At 40.3% G+C, this 12,277-nt stretch overlaps 1 protein-coding gene across 1 annotated transcript; it reads left to right on the top strand.

Annotated features, from left to right (window-relative positions):
• The first annotated feature begins 215 nt into the window (after positions 1–215).
• On the top strand, positions 216–8,421 carry LOC124631032 (A-kinase anchor protein 1, mitochondrial). Its single transcript, XM_047165131.1, has 8 exons — positions 216–389; positions 1,599–2,458; positions 2,791–3,031; positions 3,110–3,249; positions 3,817–3,988; positions 4,507–4,725; positions 4,963–5,096; positions 6,036–8,421. Exons 2-8 carry the CDS (start codon positions 1,625–1,627, stop codon positions 6,105–6,107), a joined length of 1,812 nt encoding a protein of 603 aa, XP_047021087.1. The 5' UTR covers positions 216–389; positions 1,599–1,624; the 3' UTR covers positions 6,108–8,421.
• Positions 8,422–12,277: the final 3,856 nt, after the last annotated feature.

The following is a 12,277-nucleotide window of genomic DNA, read 5'->3' as shown; positions in this document are numbered from 1 at the left end:
CTCTTGTTGCCTATATTTCTAGTCATCACACACACCAGATTTTCTCAGTTGACCTGTGCTGTGTGTTAAAAAATATGGAGATATTGGTATTAGGAGAAATAGTCTGTTTGTTCTCTACTCTATGCTTGATACTACCTATCTGTATGTTCTATGTACTTCCATAGAGTATAGCATATCCAATCACAACCCAAACCATAGAGATTTTTTATGTTGCCTATCTACACTTCATCAGCCATATTGAATTTTGTTGTGCTTCGAAAACATTGTGAGCACGTGGATTGTTGGATAAAATTTAGTGAAATTCGGTAGTAATATCAGTAAACTTATCTTTTAGGCCTGTTTTCATTATATCATTGAAAAAGTGGGGACATTCTTTCTTGAATATTCAAGTAAGTAACTTTTAACTCTTGTAGCCGGCGGCGGCATGATTCCACATTTGGATCACGGGGATTGTACATATGCAAGCTCATAGGTTGAGATAAAACATACAGATCCTTGCTGATTAAAATCGGTTCAATAAACATAAGAATAGTTATCAGCGTTTTAGTATTTTTTAACGTGTTGACACGATTATAATTGCGTAACCTTTCATTTACGGTTCTACATTTGCTTACGTGTTGCTTGTGAAGGTTTCTACATATTGCTCGTGACCCTCACCGAACAACATTTATAACTTGTGTTTCGAAAAAGATCAGTGGCACATGTGTGTACGAGTATAATTAGCATTGCCCTGAGATAGTCAAAACTGAATTTTCGTAGGTAGCGGTGTTATCGTGATCTCTTGTATGTACAGAAGTAAATTCACCATGCTTTTCACCAATTCATAAATCGGTCGGTCTTATTTATTTAGTTAGAAATTGTGGTATTTCAACAGTTGTGTTATTTATACATTGTATTCGAGGGTAATTGCGCTATTAATAGTAACGGCATCCACTCTAGATAATAAATAAACACGCGGGACAATAACCTATTTACCGAAACTAAAAAAATGTTTATCAGTTTTATAAGATAACAAGTATCAATGATTAAAATATTTAGAATTATTATGTAGGTCCATTGAATAAAAACATATTTTTAAAAGAAGGTATGTCATGCATGCAGGACATGACTATGTATCTTAAACAAAGCCCCATCAGTGTTAGTGTGTTCTAAATACCGAATTGATTATATATTCGGATTTTCTAGGTCACAACTTTTGCAATATCATAAATTATAAAAAAAAAAAACGTAAATTAAAATTTCTATTTATGTTTACACATATGACTAACAAGGTTTATTATGTAAATAAAAATGTCATACAAAAACATAAATGAAATAAATCAGAACTTCAAAGTTTAGTTAGAGTTAGTAAAGATTAACTAAATTAATATTATTGAATAAATCTTGTTACATTACATTTACATGAAGGCTATTGACCCACTTTTATTGAATGTTGTTTTTTAATTTCAAAGTCCAAGGAAATGTTCTGATTGCTGATATATTTGAGCTAATTATATGTTAAAGTTATACTGTAAAATATGTGTATTAATTATGTGCATGCTTTAACTACTTTTCATTATTAATTGGATTCTTATCAGTAACAACTCTCTTTGTTTTAGATTGTTTATAAAAGTGGCTCTTTACAATGGCCCCTTGTCGTCAATTACTTATGTGGTCAGTCCCATCCATAGCTGTTTTATTGGGAATATTTTGGTTCAGAAAAAAGAGGGAATATGCAAAATCTGACCCGGGTGGAAGAGAAAGGATAAAAAGTTTGAAAGAAGAGCTTGCAGAGGCATTGAATGCTCAGGCTGAAGCTCAACGAACATCTCCTTTGGGCAAAGCAGAGCGTTCCATTATTAAGTCGGCTCCCATTGACATTATTCCAAATGGAAGTAATTCCCAAAGGTCTTCCCCATTAGAATTGACAGATGAAGAAGTTGATATAGAAATAGAAAAAATTATTAGGAAAAAATCTATTGAAAAGGAAAAACAAATGTCAGCTGGTTTTGACAAGTTTAACTCTGTGAGCCTATGCTCTAAAGAACCATCATTCAAAGTTAAACAGAAGTCATCTAACATGTGCTCTACACTCCCATCTGTAGTCACTTGCTGTAAAAATAATATTGATCATTCCCCAGTAATAATTAGGGCAGGCGATACAAATATTGTACATTCACAGGAAATGCCTGGAAAATCAGAAGATATATTTCTACAGCAAGATAGTACAAAATTGGAAACAATTGCATCCGAAGTTAATACAACTGAAGATAGCACTGTGGGTGACACTGAAGATACAAATATTAATAATAATATAAATGTAGTTGATGAACCTAGTAATAGTAATAATGGCAGTGATAACAGATTTTCCACAGCACAAAATAGACACATCTCAGAAAGAGATTCTGCTAATCATAGTCCTGTGGACCCAATGCTAGCTAGTCCATCAATGTGTCACTTCTCTGACAATCACAGCGAGGTAAGAACTATATCATCTTAGCTTAAGGACTGCACAGCACAATATCTTTTATGCCTTTCTAAATAATAATTATCCTTTCCCATCTTCATACATCTTTTGCCTCATAATACCAATTTTAGTTTCTGGATCACAATGCATCTTATATCTATAAAGCCCATCCCTGTTGCTACTGTAGTGTAATTAAAAGCGAAGCAGTAAAGCTTTTTAATTGTTTATACTTTTTATAACCTGGTGGTTTTTATAAATTTGGTTTTGTCATTTTGCAACTAAAATTAGAAGTGTGCAGTGTTTGGAATATTTTGTTTCAATAACAATTTTATGCACTTTTTCAGGGTTCAAGTGACAGTGGTAAGGGCTGTTCTGAAGCAGCCAGCCCTCCTCCTGCTAATTTAAATATGGTCCCTTCTGAAACTGCACTTAGAATACATCAATTTGTTATACCTCAGAGCCTAGTTGGGCTCCTAATAGGAAAACATGGTTCATTTGTAACCCAAATTAAAGCTAAAACAGGTGCAAGTGTGTATGTAAGAAGACATCCTGATTCTGTTAAACAGAAAATATGTGCTGTTGAAGGTAATTAAACAATCATGGATCTTATAGATTAAACTTTATTGTATCTGGAAGTTATATTTATTTATGAACTTTTTTTAGGAACACAGAGTGAAATAGAAGCAGCTATAGAAATGATCAAGGAAAAGTTTCCTGAAAAGAAATTCCCGAACTTTTCCTTACAAGAAATTAGTGCAGAACTCTATCAAAGATTGGTGCCACTTGTACCTGAGTTTCTGCAAGTAAGTATTGTTGAAAGGCTTAACAAAACATTTTATTATATTCAACAAGCATTCTTAATCTTTTGAAAGAAAGTCAAGTTAGTTACATTATTTGTACTCAATGAGGGTGACTGAATCGATTTGGGTGAACACTGGTAAGGAGGTGGTTGTAGCTTAGACCCACGACACGGACATACGATAATACCCTGTCCTGGTACGAGAAGATCCCTCGTTACGCGTTCGAAACAGCGGAGGCTAGTAAAATGAAAGTATCTTTATGACATCTCTTGGGGAGAACTCATAGCTGTTGGCGAAAGCTGCCCTGCGGCGGGTTACTGTTTAGCGGACAGATAGAATACAAGCCCCATACTAGTAATGTCAAATTCCTACCTCTGTAACCAAATCAACAGACAGAAAGATAGATATTGGGAACAGCCATTAGTCAGTCAGTCACAGGGCGGATAGTGCTTACTAAACAAAAAGCCGACAGCCATTAGCCATCACAGGATACATTGAACATAAAGCAACTTAATTAGGGATAAAATCAGCAGCAGGATCTCTATATTGGATGCAATTATTTTTTTTCAGCTTGTGGAGTCTGTGAACAATGACACCATAATGACGTGTCTGGTGAGTGCAGGACACTTCTTCCTACAACAACCTCTTCATCCAACTTTCCCGTCTTTGCACGCACTACATCGTCTCATGGCAGCAACATATCAGAACCCAGAGGTTCCATCTTTACCTCGTCCTGTCAAAGGTAAGCATTATTTGTGTTGTGTAGATAAGTTGACATGATTTTGATTTTTCTTTCATCAATCAGGTACATTTAATAAAATGCAAGTCAACGTTCAAGACGGCATCTCCACTACCGAATTCTATAACCAATCTGTGATTTATTACGACAAATTGGTTATAGAAATCCGCCATTAAAGTCTTTGTAGCCATATCGTCTTTCACATACTCCATCAATTGTTTCATGTAGCTCTCTTCCGCTATTTACCTAGTACCCCTTGGTTAGACTGGTGTCAGACTTCCTGGCTTCTGACAACCCGTAACAACTGTCATTCCCTCGTTTTGTGGTCTAATAATCGGATCTTTACAGGGTAGCAGGTCTGACTAAGGTCTTATAGAACTTCCTCTTAAATCAACATAACAGCTATATAAAAAAATACTTACATAATCCACCTACTTGAAATTTACCCATTTTTTGCTAACTTTCCAAAAAGGAGGAAGTTCTTAATTCAGATGTTTATATACATTTTTATTTTATTTTAGAGGGTTCAATATGCGCTGCACCAACAGAAAATAACTGGTATCGTGCACAAGTTATTTCAACATCAGAGGAGAATGACACATCAGTTGTGAAACTGGTGGACTTTGGCGGTTACCTGACAGTGGACAATGATCAGCTCAAACAGATTCGATCAGATTTTATGACATTACCTTTCCAGGCAACAGAAGCCATTCTTGCTTTTGTGAAACCAGCTAACAATGGTGAGTCTTTTTGTTTATATCTGAACTTTTGTTTTAAATCAGGGAATGAAAAATCTTCACGGGGAATTAAAGAATTTTACTACTACTACTTTAAGTTATTTAATTACTGTTATAGATCATTCGCCATAATATTAATTTGCAGTCATATTTTTAAGTCTGCCAGGGTGCTAATTTTAAACACACAACTCACATAGGATACATAAAACTATTAAAGTTTCTAAAAAAATATTTTATTAGAACCTGAGTGGAGTGGCGAGGCTCTCCGCATCATGGCCGGTCTGACAGCGGGACAGCTGTTACATGCCCAAGTAGCCGGCTACGACGAAGCCGGCCTCCCACTTGTACATCTCTACCTCACTCTACACCCACAGGTGACTTATCATTTTCATACATCAAGTCATGAAGTAACAGCGCTTTCAAACTAGCCTTACCGCGCAACACTAGCGAGCCACAATAACCAATAAGTACTCGTTCAAACTCGAACAAAGGAGATTGGGCAAGAATGTATGAAGTTTGGTCCAAATGTCCACCTCGAACGAGACCATTAAATAGTCCACTTAATTTTGAGTAACTTTTACTAAGAAAGTAAAAAAAAAAAAACAATGCCAAAAAAAAGTTGTAGCTAAAAATGTATTCTTAATTTTCGGTAGTTTTTGTATGTTATCATTATTATTTTTTATTTTATTCCACTTCCATTTCCGCACTTTATCTAAAACTAAGATGAGTAAGACACATTTGCATATAAACAGCCCGATTTTTTTGCCCGATGGATGTACGAATCACTAACCAATTAAGGCGCCAGAAGTGCTTGAACAAACTCAGCAGTGACTGGATCTAAGAAAGTTCGATGAAACTGGTGGTGTCTTCTCTCTAATAATTAACAATTCTATTTTGTCAGAAGTTACAGAAAGTACGAAAATCGAACATCACGAAAAGTAATAGAAAAAATGAAATTGAAAAAATCTATAAAATGTTTTATTTGATTTTGCTATAACTTTTTTCTGGCATTATATTTTTTTTTACTTTCATAACAAAAATGTTCTATATTTAACAGGCTATCTAGCCATATAGATCTCGTTCGTGGTGGACATTTGGACCGGAATCACCCATTGTCCTTTACTTACTGGCGCGCGTTATACGCGAGTGTGCACGACATATTTTTGCTTGAGATTTATCGCGCGTAGGCTAAACTGACCGACAAGGCTCAAAAAAAATCGCTTGTGTGAAAGCGCTGTTAGAACTGATGGAATATTACGTGTTTACTATAGAAAATTTGGCTTGTGTTCAACATGTATATTTTTTATTTCCAGCAAGTAATATTTTTGAATAGAGAGTTGGTGGACCGCGGTCTAGCGGAATGGGACGTTCCCCCGGACTCGTGAGCGCGGCCGGCAGTGCTCGCCGCGCCAGCCGGCTTCACTACTTACGTGTTAAATACTGTAATGACGCTGATTAGTTTTATGGTATTGCATTTTGTTTGACACAATGTACATATTTTTTACATTAGAGACTCAATAACCTTGCTGGCTACTTTAGAGAAGGAAGCTAGGTCTCTCATTGTGAGTTGTTTACTTTAGTCTCACATATTATTTATATGACTTGTGACGCGTAGCTTATAAATTAATAAATGTTTCCCTTTTACTACTTATTTCAGTTGTTAGTTTTGTATAAGTTTTAATACTACAAGCGATATTGACGCCTGCAAGTTAATTTCGTATTTAAACTCCATTTGTCTTTACTTCCATGTCAAGAATTTTAAACATACAATAATACGCTTATAAAAAAAACTATAAATCGTAGACTATATGCTACAAATGTTACGTAGATGTAGACACGTAAGAACATTCTTATTGGAATATAAATAAACCTTTAGGAGGATAAAACTGATCCTGTTTTTAAATATATAATAGCAAACTTGTCAATGAAAAGTTCAGGATGCTCATTATAACTGAAGATCTATTACTGTACTTTGTTCAGTAATCAATAGCAGCAGCAAGCTTGATATAAACTAAATCAATGATGATTCGGCTACATGCCAAATAAGATGTGCCTTTGGAAATTACACTTTTGCAGCTAAATCACCTAACATGTGATGTATGTACTTACATGAAATATTATTTGTCACAAGTATATTGATTCAATGATTCAGTTTATACATTTAAGTAGAAATTGGTTGTGACAAAATAGTATTTTATGGATAATTCATTAAATGGTGAATCCAACTCCCAATTGTTTACTATTTGCGGAAGACTGAAAATGTATAGTTATGTACAGTTAATGCTATGTATAAAATATGTGTAAAAAAGTACAATATTGTGTGCCCGAATACTGGTATGATGGATTTGAGTTTACATGTTTTTTGTTATATTATTTGACAAGATGACTAGAATTGTGCAGTGGAAATACAAAAGGTAGCCTAACTTACCTTGCTGACTGATAGATAATACTTTCAGTTGCAGAATTAAAACTGCACTTTTCTAAACAACTTGTTGATAAGAAGCATTTTTTTGCAGTCAGTATGTGTATTTCTTTTCTTTCAGATGGCACTAAGAATCGGCATTAGCATTCATGTTAAACCGAGGACTATACCTAATGAAGCTTTGTGGTAATTCTATAAAATTGTTGACTTATAATGAGCACGTTGATCATCCTGACAAAAACATATAGATTTATTAGTGTACATAATAGATTTAGTGTGATAAAAGCGATTTGATATTTCATTGTTGTAGTAAATCCAGTATTTTAATACATATTATGTTGAAAAATAGTGTTGGTTTTAGTGGTAATGTGTCTTGTATGAGTATGCTAATTATTGTGTAGTAAAATTATATATAGAGCCCGACTAAAACAAGTCGAAACTTCATAGCTTATCTCTATAATGACTCGACATACATTAATGACCATTTCTAATACAATCTCCATTCAACCAAAATGTTCCAGTTTATCATAATATACTCGTATATTTTCACATGCTTAGCTAGTGGCTAAGTCAGAGCCGCGTGGGTCGATCAATCGTAAGGCTAAGCAACGCTTGGCACACTCGTGGATGAGCGCCAATCTTGTCATCACGAGTTATTCCATGTTTCGGAAGGCACGATAAATTGGTAGGTCCCGGCAATCATTTGAACATCTTTGGCATTCTTATGCTGGACTGCCCAGTGAGAAAGTATGACAGCCAGTTTTAGCGAGGGATACCAGGTTGCCCGGCTTTAGGAGATCATATAGGCAATTGCTCCATGTAAAACAGTAGTACTAAACTGTATCCGGTTGCACTGGAAGCAGACTCCAACATAATTGGGAAAAGGCACATGATTTTAGGAGCTTGAAAATTTAATAGTGGTCGTTTATCAAACTTCTTGTCGAGTTGCTTATTTCTGATGAAGGTAAACAGCATACCAATAGACTTTCGTCAGGCTCTATTTAATTTTAAGTTTTTTTTTTCTGGGAAGTTTTAGTATGTTAATTCTGTCTCCATTTTACAGCTGCAAGTCTGCTGATTTTAGATTTATTTATGGGACACCAAGCCGATTGCGGTAACTGGATACATCTTGTTCTTCCATCTATACCTTAGTTTTGATGATATTAATCAGTTGGTGTACTTACTGATTATACAAACGGATGGTTTGCATTTTGTTTACTTCACTGTGTATATAACTAATATAATGCAGTTAATTTAATACATTGTTTTAAAAATAATACTTTGTTTTTGTTATTTCCTGTTTCCTATGGCCAGAGATGTGCATTTTACCACTGACATTGTCTAGATAATTTTGAGGGGTAAGGCGCAATACACGGACCACTTGAAGCAGTCAGAGGCGACAGCTTCAAACTGTCGGCCGTCCGAATTAATTGCAACTGGGGCCCGATTCTGCTAATAATGTCAAAATTTAATAGAAATCGAATCGCAATAGCAGTTTTAACCTTAGCGGGTGAATTTTCATCGTGCGGTCAAGCAGTCGCCAGCCATACACTGACTGCTCGAGCGCAGTCTCTGCCCCGAACGATGACACGTCGAATTATAAGTAACCTGCTGAAGTATAAATTAACGTGTAGGAAGAAATATAAATGGGTTTGGTATTTACATCGATATATTTACATAATATTTACAAGATAAATTGAGACAATAAAAATATACATTTTCTTCCTACCAAAGAGAAAAAACCGACTGCCGACTGGTTTGACAAGTCTTCATTTTTACGAACGTAGCTGCCAAACCAGCCGGCCAGTACCAATAAGTGGCGAAAGAGGTAGGTCACCACATCACCCCCCCCCAGAGACCTTCAAGGGCGATAATAAGCTGGGAAGTGGACGCGACGTCCTGACCGCGTCGTTCTGATGACGCCATCGTCAGCCGAAGGTAAGCCTCGGTTATCCGCGTCAGGTGAGTAGTGATGAGTGTTATTGTCGAGTGGTGACTGTGGTGAGTTATGTGCGATAGTGTTGTGTGGTGAGTGTGCTGTGGTGTCAGGGTCACGCAGTATGAAGGCCGGCTTGATGCGGTCTATCGATACTGTGACCTGTTTACCGTTCACCAGTAGTTTGAACACCTTGTCACCTCGTTCGAGCACCTTGTGAGGTCCAGAGTATGCCGGTTTCAGACCACCACCAGCAGTGCAGTCCCTAAGGAACACGTGCGTGGCTGTAGCCAGCTCCTTGAAGACAAATGTCTTGAAGCGGCTGTTGTGTCTGACTGCTGGTGCTGGCTGCAAACTCCGGACAATACTCCGAAGCCTAGAAAGGTAATCGGTCATGTCGACCGTTTCCTCGACCCGCGGGTCGAAGAACTCGCCTGGAAGGCGCAGTGGCTGGCCGAACACTAACTCGGCAGCGGAAGCCTGTACGTCTTCCTTGAAGGCACTGCGCACTCCTAACAGCACAAGTGGAAGAGATTCCACCCAACTGCTGCCTGCGTGGCAGGTGATTGCAGCCTTCAGTTGACGGTGGAATCGCTCCACCAGTCCGTTGCAGGCTGGATGGTAGGCAGTGGTCCTACGATGCTGAAAGCCAGCAATGCCGGATAGGCACTTAAAGAGGGCCGATTCGAACTGCCTACCTCTATCGGTAACGATATCCGATGGGCAGCCGAATCGGGCAATCCATCCACCCAGTAAGGCCTTTGCCACGGTTTCTGCAGTGATGTCTGCCAGGGGTATTGCCTCAGGCCATCGCGTAAAGCGATCGACGGCGGTGAGACAATACCGGAAACCTTGACACAGCGGCAAAGGTCCTATGAGGTCAATGTGGATGAAGGCAAATCTCGCCTGGGGCAACTTAAAGGTCTGCAGTGGTGCAGAGACGTGCCGTGTGGTTTTAGAGCGCTGGCAAGCCAGACAACTCTGAGCCCAGTTACGACAGTCCTTCCTAACCCCAGGCCACACATAGCGGGCTGCAATCAGCCTGGCAGACGCCTTAGTACCAGGGTGACTCAAGGAGTGCAGGCTGAGAAAAATTGACCTGCGCAGCTCCTTGGGTACAAAAGGTCTAGGCGTGCCGCTGCTGAGGTCGCAGTACAGCTGCTGTTGTGAACCTGGGACGCTAACCAACTGCAGACGCAGTGAGTTGTCCCCGGCGAGCAGCTGCTGCAGCTCCTGGTCATCTTCTTGTGCTGCAGCGATCCTCTCGACGGGCACAGGTTGAGTAATCTCCTCAACCCGCGAAAGGGTATCCGCCACGACATTATCCTTCCCGGAGATGTGCCTGATGTCAGTAGTGAACTGAGCAATCAGGTCCAGGTGACGGAACTGTCGTGGGGAACAGTTTTCTTTACGAGAGGTGAAGGCGAATGTGAGAGGTTTGTGGTCCGTGTAGATCACGAAGTCACGAGCCTCCAGCATATGCCTGAAGTACTTCACGCTCTCGTAAATAGCGAGCAGTTCACGGTCGTAAGGAGAGTACTTAACCTGCGCGTCGCTCAGCTTCCTGGAAAAGAATGCCAGAGGCTCCCATGCTCCTCCGGTACGCTGCTGTAGAACTGCACCTATAGCCTTGTCAGACGCATCCGTGACCAGCGCCATCTTGGCGGTGCAGTCAGGATGCGCCAACAGTGCTGCTCGACACAGACTGTCCTTGCAGCCCTGGAACGCCTCACGTTGGTCCGCTGTGAAATTGACAGGGTGCGAACCCTTCACGGAGTCGGAGAGCAGGCTGTTGAGAGGTGCTTGACAGGCTGCGGCATTCGGGATGAACCTGCGGTAGAAATTTAGCATCCCGAGGAATCTGCGCAGCTCCCTGACCGTTTTTGGCTCAGGAAAATTCTGGACAGCCTCAACTTTGGCAGGCAACGGTCTCGTCCCTTTGGAAGAGATGTGATACCCTAAAAAATTAACCTCCGACGCACCAAAGACGCACTTAGCACTGTTGATGACCATACCATACTCTCGCAGTCTGGTGAACAGCTGACGCAGGTGCAGCTCGTGCGTCTTTTGGTCTTTCGAGAACACCAAAAAATCGTCAAGATATGCGTATGTAAAGTCCAAACCCCTGAGCATCTCATCCACGAAGCGCTGAAACGTCTGTGCGGCATTTCGAAGCCCGAACGTCATGAACGGAAATTCGAAAAGCCCGAACGGAGTCGTGATCGCAGTCTTCGGGATGTCATCCGGATGCACTGGAATCTGGTTATAAGCCTTAACTAGGTCAATCTGCGAGAAGATGGTACAGCCAGACAAGCTGTGCGCGAAGTCCTGGATGTGCCGGATAGGGTATTGATCCGGGACAGTGCGTGCGTTCAGCATCCTGTAGTCGCCACAAGGGCGCCATCTATTGCCCTTTTTAGGAACGAGGTGAAGAGGCGACGACCACGGTGACTCGGATAAACGGCAGATACCGGACCGCAACATGTCATCAAACTCAGCCTTCGCAATTTTTAATTTGTCCGGTGCTAATCTGCGTGGGGATGAAGATACTGGTGGCCCTGGCGTAGTACGAATGTGGTGTACTGTATTGTGTTTGGATGTGTCGTGTATGCCGCGAGGTCGAGTGATGTCGGGATATTCCCGCAGTATGTGTGTAAACGCGGAATCACCGAGACTCACCCTCACCGAAGACACATCATCAGAGCGGCGGACAGGCGACGCCGGGGTGGAGAGCGTAGTATGGTTGTCGATGAGGCGTTGGTTCCTGCAATCGACAACCAAATTATAATAAGACAAAAAATCCACACCTATTATCGCCCTTGTAACGTCTGCAACAATAAATCGCCAGGCGAAGTCGCGGCGCAACCCTAGGTTTAATGTTAAGCTCACAAAACCGTAAGTGTTTATCACAGTGCCGTTTGCTGCACGCAGTTCATACTCTGTTTTTCCTAATCGTCGCGGAATCGCCGACCGGGGGTATACACTGAGGTCGCTGCCGGTGTCAACCAAAAACTGTATCTTCAACCTTTGGTCGGTGACGAAGAGGCGACCAGCGCTCGGACAATCATCGGCCGCCATCACAGATTGCCCCGCGCATTTCCCGACGTTGTGTAGTCGCACGGTTTAATACACTTCTTAGCGTTATCACCGAACCGCTGGTGGTACCAGCACTGCGATCTTCTGGAGCTGGACCGGTG

This window comes from Helicoverpa zea, chromosome 6 (genome assembly GCF_022581195.2).
Source record: "Helicoverpa zea isolate HzStark_Cry1AcR chromosome 6, ilHelZeax1.1, whole genome shotgun sequence".
NCBI classification, from domain to species: domain Eukaryota; kingdom Metazoa; phylum Arthropoda; class Insecta; order Lepidoptera; family Noctuidae; genus Helicoverpa; species Helicoverpa zea.
Note: the sequence above shows the minus strand (reverse complement) of the source record. Positions and strands in the feature narration are given on the sequence as shown.